The sequence below is a fragment of the Megalobrama amblycephala genome, linkage group LG16, assembly GCF_018812025.1.
Source record: "Megalobrama amblycephala isolate DHTTF-2021 linkage group LG16, ASM1881202v1, whole genome shotgun sequence".
Lineage (NCBI taxonomy): Eukaryota > Metazoa > Chordata > Actinopteri > Cypriniformes > Xenocyprididae > Megalobrama > Megalobrama amblycephala.
The window spans coordinates 19501493-19516492 of NC_063059.1; the positions used below are offsets into that span (position 1 = coordinate 19501493).

Consider the following 15000-nt stretch of genomic DNA (forward strand, 5'->3'; position numbering starts at 1 on the left):
TAATATGAAAGCATACCTATGAAACCTAAAATCTGTTGTCTAGATAGGAAGCTTGCTAGGTTACATTAAAAAAATATGACACGTAACATGCCGCAGAGCTCTGCTAGACAGCCCCAAAACTCCTCTTCACATCCCAAGCGCACGCAGACACATATTTGGAGTTCCATCACGGCAGGGCGGCTTCACTGTCGGTCCAGAGTCAATGAACCCACCTTCGCTCCCTCTGTCCTCAGCCTGCTGAGGATGTGATCAATCTGAGCATTGGGAGATTGCTTTATTCGCACGCCTTTTGTCTCGTGTGGTTTGGCAGCGCTGCTCGTACAGGGCTCACGGTGTGGAGTCATTCAGCAGGCCAGATAATCACACACCAACTCAGAACAAAAAGCTGCAAAACAATATGGAGCACAAGCTTCAATCTGCCGCGCTGCTCCAGTTAATTTAAGCAGACTGCAGCAATTACTGCTGAAAAGCAATTAATGGCCACATTGGAGCTCTTTAATTTAGAGATAACAGTGGAACACAAAACAAAAGTATAATGTTGATGCTCATTACTGTATGCAGAGCTGTAGTTGAGCCAATGTTTCAACAAAAATCAGTTCATCGCTGTGAACTGCATTTTGCCCCTTAACAAAAAACAAAGAAGCTTCTTACAGGAACAAAACATGTTTACACTCTTTGCACAATTAAACCATTCTGTATTCTCATTTGCATAATGGCCACTCTCAAGTCTCATTGCTGTAATGCAATAAAAAATTAAATATAATATATTCAAATATATTAGTACTGTTAGTATTGTTGTACCGCTTTAAATTTATGATGTTAATTAAAAACATCTTATATTCCAATAGAAATCCAGTAGGTAATCACAGTATGCTGATATACAGCCATATTGCACGGCTACTCGTGTGATATTGCATTTATACAACAGTACGACACCACGAGTGCGTAAATAAAAAAGAACAACAACAGAGTGTCTTTAAAACCCTCTTTTGTGCAGAACTACTTCCTTCCGCCACTGATTCAAATCTCTAGTTGACAGTTTTACCAAGCCTCCAATACTAATTTCAAAACCTCACTTTAGAACTAGTAACAAAGGAATATTGAGTCCCTCCATTGAAACTCATTGTATTTTGTACAGTATTAGAGAGAGAGAGATCGCCTGAGCGGAGCGAGCATTACCTGTGTCTGATATAACATTCATTCTTCAGGTCAATGTTCATAATATTATATCCATTATAAAAATCTGTTTGAATGTCCACTGAGGAAAGCGATCTTTGTATTTGTCCTTTTTACAGTTAAGGGAATTTTCCATAACAGCGCTAAAACAACTTCCTTTGTTTACAAAAGTCAGTTTCAATTTAAAAGTCTCTTGCGACTGACTCATAAATATAGCCTTAATATTAAACCATTAAATGTAACATAGCCCAATTTGATTTGCTCTGGAACAAGTAATAGAATATGATAAGATATGATTTTATGTAACCAAAATGAAATATATCTCATGTTTAACCACTATAAGAAACAAATCCCTGAAGCACTGGCCAAGATGAAGCTGTTCTCGGCGGGTACACGAGCACTGAATGGCTGCTAATGGCCTGAAGCTCGCATCTCCGAAAAAGTCTAAACAAATTGTAAAATAGGCACTATGATTAAATATAAGTCACATATTTCAGTTCTAAACAACTATACCCTCGCCTATACTCTGTAATGTCTCTCTCTCTCTCTCTGTGTGTGTGTGTGTGTGTTTGAGATGACCATACAGTTTAATGTCTACAAAATTGTAGACTGCAGACTGGAGATAAGCTAAACACACATACACCACCACCACCACTAACATCAACAACAAACTTGATCTTGTTTGATTCAGCTTCATCCTAATCAGCACAATCACAACAAAACCATAGTTACACGTTGTCGGATCTTTGGAATGCGTAACACATTCCTTCATTGCCTTTATAGTCAGTGCTAAGCACTAAATTGCTATTCTCAAAAACCCTGTCTACGATTTGATTAAAAATAACAAAACCCCCCCAAACCACCTTTACCCTTATTCTAGACAAATAAGCCACATGGAAAACGAGCAGCAGCGTGCACATCAAAGTCACTCTTTTAACGACAAAAGAGGCCTGATTGATCCAGTTACTTAATTTCCCACACATTTAATTAGAAAAACCTAATTGGTGGCCCTGGTTTAAAGACTGCATTAAATCAGCAGAGAGAGAGTTTTCGGCTCGTGAACGCTGGCGAAGGCAAACTTTCATTCCCACATGCCCTTCCAATCAGATGAATGGGCTCCATTAATTTTCCCTGACAGAGTCGGCCACGACGCAGTTTAAACACTCATCAGCAGAAGCCCTAATCGGCCTTCATTTGCTTGAAAAATGCAGCAGAAGCAATTGTTATCCACATGCATTAAATAAAGGAACTTCTTTTCGCTGTGTCTTTTTATTAACGAATCAGCAGGGTTTCGTTAGCAACTCTAAAATGAAAATTAGGAAGGGACCTGGTTTAATTTGCAAACACAAGGCCGGACGTGAAGCTTACAACAGTAAGTCATCCATAAAAAAAAATATGTGTAATTTGCGCACTAAATTTGTTCAAGTCATCAGTTTTGCAGTGGGACTACTGTTTTAGGTGGATACATTTTAGGTGGATAGTTTTTCGTATTATCCAAAAAATCCTGTCAGCTGAGCTTTAAGTGTAACTTTGCCGATTTTCACCCTGCTTTATATTGTTACAATGTCGGTAGTAAATGTAAATGAACAATGTTTATTCTTTATCCATGTTACACGGACCGAAAAATTCATGTATATTTCTCAGCAAAAGTTCGCTGGGTGATGCATTTTGCGGTTTCTCTGACTTTTGACAGCTACAGATTATACTTCTGCATTTTTGTATCCCATCCACGGACAGTCTGATCGGCAGAGGGTTATTAACAGAACAGTTTTTATCACTGAAAACAGTATTATGGTGAAAATGGAACACTATGGCAACAGGTTTCTTACCTGTACTCACCGGCGTTTTCCTTTGGGAAAAAAGAATGGCAGTTTGGTCTGTGTTTGAAATCATCCAGCTTGAATGATGTTGACTACAAATAGTGAGGCTTTTCAGATTTTCTGTCGTGTAATTCTCTCCATATTTACGATTCTTTGCAGCCTTTAGCCACTGCCTACAAAATGCTGGATCCTTCACAGGAAACCAAAAGTAACTCACATTCCACTAAATGTTTACTCTTTGAATTCTTGCACCCAGGAACAATACAAGCTGACACTATTAAAAGATTAAAAGTTTACTAAGAAGTATTTCCTACTAAAGCAAAGCAGTATTTGACTCTGGTAAGCGTATCTGGTGGGAGTCGCCTTGGACGGCAACATGCCCAGTGCATTATGGGTGTTAAAATTTTCCTACCTATTTGACAACAGCCATTTTTCTCTGTTTTCTCTAGTCAGGCTTTATTGAAAGCCCATTTTGTAAGCAGTGAAGTACTCCTTTAACCAGCCAGTGTAAAACGCTCTTCCACCAGCTAGATGAGCACCAAACTAGCACTAACCAGCTGGTCTTTTCAACAGGAAACATTATCAGAAATGCTTACCGTTATTCTCTCATCTCTGTCATCGATGGTGACTCCATCTTTCTTCCAGGAGATGGTGGGTTCAGGGTGTCCGCGGGGCGGCTGGCACTCCATGACCGCTGGCTCGCCCGCTGCCACCATCACGTCCACAGGGTTCTGTCTGAAATCATCCCGAAGAACTGTTAAAAAGGGAGAAAGAAAAACAGGGATATTAGAAACTCAAACAGCATTTCTATCAGGAAACTACTCATGCTAACTTTTAAAGGAGAGGAATAACACATTAGAAACCACAAGAGGAACATCTTTCTACTCTTGCCCAGTGCAAGCCACCTCTAATCTAGTTCAAACATACAAAGATTAAACCTAAAACTTCTGTTTACATTAGCTAAAAAGGCACAAAAGAGGGTTTGAAATATAAAGTGCTCTTCCTGCATGGAAATGTAAGTGATATTAATGTGGGACACAAGTGAGCAGTGAAGATTGAACATTCATCTAGACCACTGCTGAAGTGTGCAATAACGCCGGGCGTTAAAAGTTAAACGCCCAAACCCAAAAACACACTGTATATTTGAGAGTCTAAGCATGTTAGTCGACCCTTTTACCCTTCTGATGGATTTGCTTAAAGCGTTCCCATTAATCCGAGACAGCATTCCTTTCAGTGTCAAGTAGATACTGTACAGCAGCACATTAGATTAGTCCAATGTTTTAAATTATACACACATGACATGGGAAAAGCACATGTGGTGAAACACGGCAACTTGACATGAGATATTTTCCAAAACCCAGTGAGCTGCCAACCATATTTGCTTTTGCAAAGCACATTTCTGATCTTATTAAACACATAATTACAAAGAAAATTAAAGTTCACCTTGGTAATCTTTTCAGAAACATTACAATTGTTTATGTTTTTGAAAAATACAGTAAAAACAGTAATATTGCGAAATATTATTACAATTTAAACTAATTGTTTTTTAGTTTGACATTTTAAAATTACATTTATTTAATTTTTTTAATTCATTTAACATAAAATGTACAAAAATATATATTTTATCATTTTTTCTTATTTGTTGAAAGAATAAATATTACATAAATAATTAAGAACATATCAGTAATCCCCTTTTCATAAAAAGTAAGTGCAAGTCGACAGAAACGCAAACTTCTTTTGGCTCTCACGCCCCTGAACGTGTTCCTGTCGGCACGATTACCCTCAGCGCTAGATCAAAGTGAGATGCTCAAGGTAACCTGAACTCCTGACTGCCTCCAAATTCCTTTAAGACTTTAAGCACTTAATTGGCCATATGATTCCAGTTTCTACTGCTTGTAATGTCACAGCAGGTAAAAGTCCTCCTTTACCCCACTGAAAAGTCCAAGAGGAGGTGATTCGCTGAAAGAAATGGAAATAATTTCTTCTCCTCCTCTCTCACTCTCTTTTTCCATCGTTTCTCTGTAACAACCTCTCAAGCATATCATTCCTTCCATCCAAGGATTTCAACAGGCATCTCGTTTTCCTCGACCGGCTTAATTAGGCAGTCTATAGAGAAAAGACACACATGTACACCAGAATATCTCTGGCCGGTGGAGAGAGAGAGAGAGATGAGGGTCAGTGTCTAATGTGAACTGTGTTCGCTGTCTGTGGATCAGCTCAGGGACTTTGATTTTCGCAGCGGACCAACAAACTTGGATTGAGTTTGCACAGTTGTGTGAAACCAACCCACGCTTGATTTGCACCCTAAGCTGAGAAACTTGATAACATGGTTGCTTTCTAACAGGGCCTTGTGGGGAAAGTTGTGTGTGTGTGTGTGTGTGTACAGATGTCAAGTTCTGAACATGTGTCTACAAAATGGGAATAGAGTCCTGGAAATGATATAAACCGCTGAAGTGAGACAGAAAGAGTGACGGTAAGAGAGAGAGAACCTAAGCCCGTCTCTTTAAAGTGACAGTTCACCCAAAAAAGTAATATAACCTACTTTCTTCAATGAAACAAAAAAATAAAGTCATATTGGTTTAAAATGATGCAAAGGTGAATATACAGTATACCTCCTCATCAAAATTTACACTGAATGAAAACAGCAAAATAAATAACCACAATAAGTATATCCCCAGTAATTATATGACTTCATTTTTGTATTAATTGCAAAATATAGGCCATATCATTTTTTGGATGAGCTTTGGATGAGCAGACCAACTTCTAATGATCCATCTATGTGTAAAGAGTATCAAATCTGAACACAAACTACTGTTTGCTCAGTCTCTTCACTGCCATCCAAATCCTCACGTCGTACTAAACGTGGCAACCCAAAAGTGGTTGTTCAGTTTCTAGAACTTTTTGCTTCACAGAAATTTGAAACAGATGTGGTAACGTCAAATTAAAATGAGATTTGTGTTGATATGCCTCCGACATTAATGAAATGAATATTTAATACCACACACAGGCTACAGAGGGATGATAGTATGAGCTCTGCAGGGCGGAAATGAAATGGATTTTGCTGAGCCACCACTGAGGGTTTCTGGAGTGTTCTACTGGAGCCATTGGGGAACTGGAGATTTGCTAAAAAAAGCACTTCAAAAACCCAGAGCTGGCAAAGGCGCAGGGAGATTTGTCAGGAACAGGATTGTGGGCCTTGAAGAGAAACCATGGGGAACGACCAGAATATAGCAGTTACAGAAGAATAAATATGTATTATAATCACAATGTCTATCTGCTTAGAAGTTTCCTAAACATTATCATGCTGAAAAGCTCAGCTTATAGTGCATTTTGGATGTTGGTGTGCTGGTTCGTCCCCACCAGACCGCCTAACCTCAGCTAGCATAGGATTACTTGCACTTTTAAACCAAAATACTCAGAATAATTGTAAAAGCAAGAACCTGGTCCTTCACTAGCTTAGCCGGCAATGTGTTCACCAAACTAGAACTAACCTAATTTTGTAGGTTTCAAACCGTGGGGAATTCTGCTATAGAAATGGAAAGGAACTGTGATCATCATCATGTTTTATCACTTATTTCAAACAATCCATAACTTCCAGCATCTGTCCACGTACAAAGCGAAATGTCATTGGGACGAGACTGCGGAATCGTGAGAATATTTGGAGAAATCAGAACATGTACGTCAGGTTTGCGAGAACAAGTCCACATGAACAATGTGCATATGCGAACGCAATCGTTCCCAGATGTGAACCCATGGAACACCACCGCACATTCCCTCTCCTCCAGATCATCTGTCCACATGGTGCCTGCTAAACATAATACAAAAATGGAGGGATGACAAATTAGAGCGAGACCTCATTTAGAACGCTCTCCGCACCCTGGGTCAACGCGCCATTGCAGGTCAGACTAAAGCTGGAGTCATGCCAGTCGCTGGTTATCCAACACTGAAGACCACCCGCTAAAAGAATCAGTTCTGAAGAATGGAGAAGAGGTAGGAAAAGCAAAAAAACGTGTGCATTTGCCATTACAAAAACTACTGTGGCGGCACCATGGAATAGTGACAGTAAAGCAATACCACAGTACTTTTGATATAAATGGCCGATATTAAAATTCTATATTATTTATATTATGTCTAAATAAAAAAACAACAACTAAATACTACAATTAAAAGGTCAGACCGCCTTCAGTATTCAACTTATGAAGAAAGTGTAACGCCTCTCGCAGTTCAAAACACATGCGCTACGTCCTACGCCTTCCGTATTTAACTTACGAAAGTTTCGTAAGTTCAATGCAGAAGGTGGTCTGGCGGAATATATTACTTTATAACTTGTTAAATATGGATATATTCCTTACACAAACACATCGCTTCACTTCACCCCCCTACACATAGTAAAATGGACTATAAATGCAAAATTTACTAGCTAGCCAAACATCTAGAGGACAAGTTTACTTCCACCTCACCGAATGCCTCTTTAATCCCTCCATTATTTTCCACCAAACCATCATGAGTGCCCACCTCATTCATCACTGCCTGATGCTTGAACTCTCTCTGCTGTCTGTAGGGTCTCCAGGGCTGGTGAGGGCCAGAACTTGCCGCTGGAAATGCACACTTTAGAGAGGACACACTATACCTGCCTAGAGTCTCAAAGAGCGGATCGATACGCTGCTCTCATTAGCAGCAGAGAGCTGGGAGGAGATGGGGGGGATACAACCCCGCAAGTGCATTCACAGCAAGCTAACCCTGCCTGGAGCTGCGGCGTCCGCTGGGGTTTACAAGTCTTTTGCTCTCTGCAGCTGATACCGCACTCCTGGTGAGTCTCGACTTCAAAGGAAGGCCCCCAGCTATGGTGCGTTAACCCCCTGCTCCTGCGCCCATGTGGCGGCACGGTCAAGGTCTGGTGTGTGCACGGATAAGGTGTCTCTGAGGAGACAGGACGCGATGCGCGATCTCAAAGGTAACAAAGCAATCTTCTGCACATTCTCCAGAGGAGAACTGGCCCCCTGACTGAGCCTGGTTTCTCCCAAGGTGTTTTTTTTTTTTTTTTTTTACCTTCCTTCTGTCACCTGATGGAGTTAGGTTATTTGCCACTGTTGCCTTTGAATTGCTTAGTTGGGATCTGAAAGACACTTAATATTTAATAATATAGACCTTGATTAGGTTAGGCACTATATTGAATTTAAAGGTGCAATAGGTGATACTCTACAGAAACATTTTTTTATTATACTGTTTGAAAGTCTCCTCATATCCTGGTTGCAATCACTATGTTATTGTATATATATTGTCTGTGGAAGGCGTAGGGTAATAAAATGTTCATCCAATCATTAAATTCGGTCCAAATTTATTAATACAATGTCCTACCTGCCTGTCAACGTATGTTTTTACATTCCCTCGCACACCCTGTTCACGCAGACGTCATCAGCGCAATGCAGAGTTTATGTAGACAGACGTCAGTCACGGAGCACCACTAACAAACAGCAGCCACCTTTTATAGTTCCTACCGAATCAAAAAGCTTATGCTGCATTCAGGCCATAACTACCATAAGAGATGGTAACCCGTGACGTTTTAACCGGAGCTGTTCAGTCAGACTCGGAATTATGCGTTTTCATGTCAAAAATATCAACACAAAAATGAATCTGCAGCAGTCAAGTGGTACAGGTCAGAGCTCTTTAAAGTTGTTTATGTTCATTATTATTGTAATGTTACGTGCTTTGAGGCATGAGATAGTTTAATGCCTTTTCTTGTGGCACTTTGCCGAGAGCAGCTGTGTGTGCGTTCATGTGTTTTGTAGGAGGCGTGGCTTTGGAGACGCTCTGAAGGGTGGGAAGGGTGGGATGTTATGATTTGAAAGCTAGCTCGCTATTGCTAGCCTCTCCGAAAATATCCTATTACACCTTTAACACAGATGAAAACAAGGCTGTGAGGGATAGACTTACAGTCTTTACTATGGCAAGCATTATCTAAGTCCAAGATGACATAATTTTCACAACTTTCAACACTGATTAATTTTGCAATATTGACACCGTTATTGATCTGAACCCACATTGAACTGACTCAAGCTAATGAATGACACCATAGCCTTCTGTAGAGCTGCTTATAGCTGAATTGGACTGATTTCATAATTGATGAACTTTACAAAGTTGTTGAACTGAACTGAATCAACAAAGAACTAACTTGATCTGAATAATGACAGTATTGTCGTTTGTAGAGCAAATTTGAATTTGTCTAATATTTGATGAAGTTTGAATCATTGATTCTGTTATTGTCCTGTTTTCCTCTTGAAACTATCTGTTTTGCATAAAGTGCTGTATAGATAAAGGTGACTTGGCTTGACTTTAAACCAAATTTTGGCACTTTAAACCAATACGGTTCCTATTGAGCATGTGCAAGAGTGCGTATAGCATCTGGCCATGAGGTAAACAGTGGCATACGCTTCAACTATGCAGAAATAAACAGACAGTATGTGAACGGCAACCAACAAACTAACGCTTGAAAAGAGGCACCCGTCACCCGTTACACTTAACCAACACACCTGACAGTGGTGTTTCAGATTAAATCTCCCCTATCGCTCCCGCAATGACCTCAAAACGAGGCTCGTGCTCTGATGTGCCTCAATGTGTGTGTGGAAATAAAGGCTTCTTTTCAACCCCTCCACGGTCTGTTAGTCTTCAGGGGGCCTGTGGAAATGAAACAGCAGGCACATGATTTTACTGCCATATGCTTTGCTTGGCACTGATGAAGGACAAGTCCTCCCTTAACTATTCAATTACCTAGTGACCTGTTTTTTTAGGGGTGGCAGACACGGTACAGGACATGTAGTGTACTTCAGTGGGGTGATTTAGAGGGTCTTATAACTCATTTGGGAGCGCTAAAGAGTGTTAACATAGAGGGGGGGGGAAGTTACATTTGGACGAGAGTTGGGAGACTTTTCCTAACTCGCCCGACCAGCCGGTTCCAGCAAGAAGGGATTACGAGAGGAAAAAAAGAGGAAGCTCTAATCAAGAGATTTAAACAATGACGCTACTATCAATAAACAAATATGAAGGAAACATCATTTCGGTGGCCGTCAGGGATTCAAACTTGGCCTAACTGGCTATGATTATGAAAACATTTAACAAGTCGCTGGAAATGCCAAACGAAAGCAAAGTTGGAATCGAATGGAAACCATTTCGGTTGATTAATAGTACTTGTCAGGTTTTAGTGACCTGTTATTTTAGGGTGGTGGACTAAGAAAAGGGCTAATTCATCAAGTCTAGTGGAAGAGGACCTAAAATGTAACGGCTATTGATAGGAGCCCCTGCCTTGTTCAGAAAGGCGACCCTAAAAAGTGCAGAAGACAAGAGAGTCTATTCACTATACCCGTTTATTAACATGGTCAAAGCTGTTTGTAGGTGCTCAAAGAATGGCAGGAGGTTACCAAACCAGATTTTGGTCATGTTTAGCATGCAGAAAGGCAGACCGGGAAAATGTAGCTCTTTTAAATGAATAATTCACCCCAAAATGAAAATTCTGTCATTGACACACCCTCATGTAATTTCTAACCAGAACACTTTCTGTCTTCTGTGGTCATATGGACCCCATTGACTTTCAAAATACCTTCATACAGGTTTGGAACAGCATAAGTGTGAGTAAATGATAACAGAATTTCATTTTTGGGTGAGCTATTACCCCTCAGTTTCAGCAGTACAATATCATTTATCTCATACAACGTGGCCGGTTTTGGAAACGCTGTTATCACAGTCACCAATTGTTTTTTTCTTTTAACCTCAGAGGCAAAGGAAACACAAAGTAGCTATTAGTTTGATCAAGCCTTTGTCACATTTCACACAGTGCTCAGCTTCTGCTGTCATTAACAGAAGCGCCGTGGGGCGTCCGTTCATAATCGCTGTCAAACAACAACAGGGTCGCAATGATGGCAAGGGGGTGTGAACAAACATTTCTGAAATAATAACAAAAGCTTTCAAATATACTGTCCAAACAAGTCATATCGGCCCACTTTAGTGGTGATGTTGTTTTGTGTGGAGGGTTTTTTGTCAAGAGCAGAGCAGCAGAGCGTTTGACAGGTCCTCATGTAGCTACGTGGGTTAAATTGCCACAGCAGAGAGCAGCTGAACGATGGTTTAAATTAGCGGACAGCAAGAATAAAATGAGTCCCACCGAAAACCACAGACAAATAGGACTAAGATTTTAACATTTTATGAACATAATAATGAGAGGTCTTTATGCAAAAGCCACTAGTGTGCTGTGGGTGGTTGCTATGTGGTCAATAGGTTGTTACTTACAGGCCTCCTCCTTACAGTCCCTCTTTATACAAAAGTCATTATATATATATATATATATATATATATATATATATATATATATATATATATATATATATATATATATATAAGCTCAACAAGTCACATGATTTGAGTTATCGTGTCGGGTTTACATCCATATACTTTTGCACATATTTGGTATCAAGATGTAAATAAAATAATTAATAAAAAAGCTCAGAAATTAATTAGAAACATAGCAAAATTAAAATATAATACTTAAGAGTGGGGGTTAATTAAATAAAATAATAAAATAAAATAAAATAAATAAATACATAAAACAAAATAAAATAAAATAGCTTTGTAGTATTCCTCATAATCATTAAAAAATATGAACATTATTTATTTCTCTTCTTTTTTCCATTGCCATTATTTCTAAAATAAAATAATAATAAATGAATCACTTTAATATGAATCTCTTTGTCTCTTTGTATTTTAAGTCACTTTGGATAAAGGCATAAATAACATAAAATAAAAAATAAATAAAATAAAATAAAATAAAATAAAATAAAATAAAATAAAATAAAATAAAATAAAATAAAATATCAGCTTTGTAGTATTCCTCATAATCATTAAAAATTATGAACATTATTGATTTCTTATTTTTTTCTTGTTTTTATTTCTAAAATAAAATGTAATAAATAAATAAATCACTTTAATATGAATCGCTTTGTTGTATAACTTGGGATAAAAGCGTCAGTAAAATAAAAAAAATAAAAAATAAAAAATAAAAAAATAAAATTAAATAAAATAAATAAATAAAATAAAATATAAAAGCCATTAGCCAGTAACAGTAAAAGGCAACACAAATTTTAGAGAGGCATTAGCATTCCTCGTGACATATTGTGGGAAACTTAATCAACGATAAACCAAACAAATTTGGGCTCTTGTTAGATCTCTTCAGGTCAAACATTCATCTTCAGTTTCTACTTGCACAATTAGTGGTTGAACAAATGTATGATTTGTTTAGAAAACTACAGTTGAGCAAATGAAAGCTCTTGTCAGTGCGAACACACAGGCATGCCTATTGTCTGTTCTGGCGATTTCTGTTCAAAATGAAGCAGAAAAGCAGCACGCAGACATTGCTTAGGGCACGGCGAGCAGGACGACCTCCAGAGCGCACGCAGAGGGGCATCGAGCCCCGGGGGCCGTAACATAAGCCTGAGGTCTTCAGAAACACACACTCACACACACAAAGCACACCACATACTACTCTACAAGTACAAGTTTTCCTCTGTGGTTAGATAATGGTGTAGACATGGGTCAGAACTACCAGCGTTTGGTTTTCTTTTGTTTGGAAAGAAAATTGTATTGTTTATTGGCTTGATTTGGAGCTTTATTCTTATGCTTTGCACCGAAATTGCGAATTTGCCGCATACATAAACTATCTGATTTTCGTGCGTAAACAAATCGACGAAATCAGACAAAAGGATTAGATGCTAGAAGCTTTGGGCAACCATCTCCACATATTTGCAACCAAGAGTAACAAGCAGAAATGAATGTGTGCGTGTGTGAAAGATTGGAGCAGGAAGCTTGCCAAGAAAACTCAACAGCTGGAGTAGTTATCTAGCCTGTGTGCTGTTTCCATCGTCTTACATACAGATACACATTTTCATTTTCTGGGAGCCAAAGCCATAAACACTAAACACATCTTCATAAATCCACATAAAACGAACATAAATAAGTATACAAAAGTAGATCGTGCAGCCCACAGCAGCAGGAGAGCGGGTTAATCCAGCTCTACTTCAACTGTGTTCTGGTTTCCCGTCAAAAGACTCTGGAGACGTGGGTCTGGAGATCAGGGACTGCGGTGAGCTGCGAGTACAAATGTATTATTTATTCTTAAGGCCAATACTGAGTCTTGGCAGTGTGACGGGTAAAGTGATATATCAGGACATTAAGTTACAGCGCGATCGCTAAGAAAGGATCAGTGGTTTCGACTAAGTGCTGGTTACCACTTTGGTTTGTTTTTCTTTAACTTTTTTTTTCGGTTTGTTCAGCAGAAATATCCCAAGTACCTCAAGAAAATCAGGCAGTGAGGTCTTAAAGGTGCATGTACTCCATCATTTAAAACGTTTTACACAAATAAAAATGTGCATTTTAGTCAAATCAGTAGCTTAATAAAAGCTGTTATACTCAACAAAGGGTTCACCGGTCACATGACCAACAAATACTGCTTGCTTTAGCTCAGTTTCAACATCCCTACTACGAAACAAATCATGGCTGACAGCGAATAGCACATTTCTACAATGCCATTGGGAACCAGAAACTATTGGATTTATGTCATAAATGTTCATACTCTCAAATCGTTCAATGGCAATAATTCAGATTTGAGTTCACATCAAAATATCTGAGGTTTCTCTGTTCTGTGCAGTTTAACGCCTCATTTTCTAAATAATAAAATAAAACACAATATATATATATATATTGTGTTTTATATATGTATATATATATATATATATATATATATATATAGTAAACGCCTCATTTTCTTGTATTAGTGTGCAAAATGTTCAAAAAGAATGGTCATTATTCCAGCAGAGAATTCTGGGAAGATGAGGTATAGTATAAAATATTGTAAAGCCAGTTGGTGGAAAAAATGAAGCTGGTTTTGAGATTTTAGTTTGTTGAGATCATGTGTGTCCATTTGGCAATGTATATCTGTAACTAATTATTTTGCAAGCTGTTTTTTGAAATGCCGAACAGTCTGTGTACGAGAGAGAGAGAGAGAGAGAGAGAGAGAGAGAGAGAGAGAGAGAGAGAACTGGAGAGAGAGGGTGACAGACCGTAATGTGCTGAATAGAATGAGAAATTGGGATTACGTCAGTCACATGAGGAGGAAACATAATACAGGCTGTTTTACTGTCATAAAACACTGTCAGACAAAGAGAGAAAAGAGAGAGAGTGACAAAGAGTGAGAAGGTTACAGTAAAGACAGACACTGATATTCACTCAGGGCTATGTTGGGAATGGAATACTAGCCTACGACTTACTGAAAACTGTGCAGTTTACAATGTATACTGCATATTAGCTTTTAAAAATAGGATGTGAAACAGTAGCCATTATTCTATTGCTCAATGTTTCAAAAATAGTTTGCTACATTAATTGTCACATGACTTCATCTTGAGAGTCCAGTTATCATATCAGCTATTTTGTACTTTAAGCCCAGTTTTGTGTAAAAACGTCTCATATTTGGCAGTCTGATCAAATAATGAGTCAAGAAATTGTGTAATTTATTTTATCACACTGAAAATGGAAGTTGAGCGCATTGCATCGTGGGATACCTAGGGTCAGATTTTCTAAACAGGGCAAATTAGTGTGAGACAGCAATCCCATAAAATCCCATCCCATCTCATTACAATATTTGTGTAAGAAAAAAAATCCATATTTCACACGTTATAAATTAAATTCTTAAGTTCAGACCACTTAAGCTACGTCAGTTATGCTTTCTTCCTAAGCTGAATATGGAAGGCGGTCTGGCAGAAGCTAGTCATTTTACTTTATAACCTGTTAAATATGTATATTTTTCTTACACAAACGTATCGCTTCGCTTCACAAGGCCTTTATGAACCCCCTGGAGTCATGTGGAGTATGTTTATGATGGATGGATGCACTTTTTTGAGTTTCAAACAGGGGGCACTGCCATTGTAAAGCTTTAGAGCATCAGGGTGATTATTGATATAACTCC

The 15000-nt window shown here is 38.6% G+C and overlaps 1 protein-coding gene across 1 annotated transcript in view; it reads right to left on the bottom strand.

The window, feature by feature from the left end:
- robo1 (roundabout, axon guidance receptor, homolog 1 (Drosophila)) overlaps nt 1-15000 on the bottom strand; it is a 365788-nt gene that overhangs the window by 70412 nt on the left and 280376 nt on the right. Inside the window, 1 exon segment of the mRNA XM_048160983.1 lies at nt 3593-3750. Coding sequence (XP_048016940.1) covers nt 3593-3750 — 158 coding nt within the window.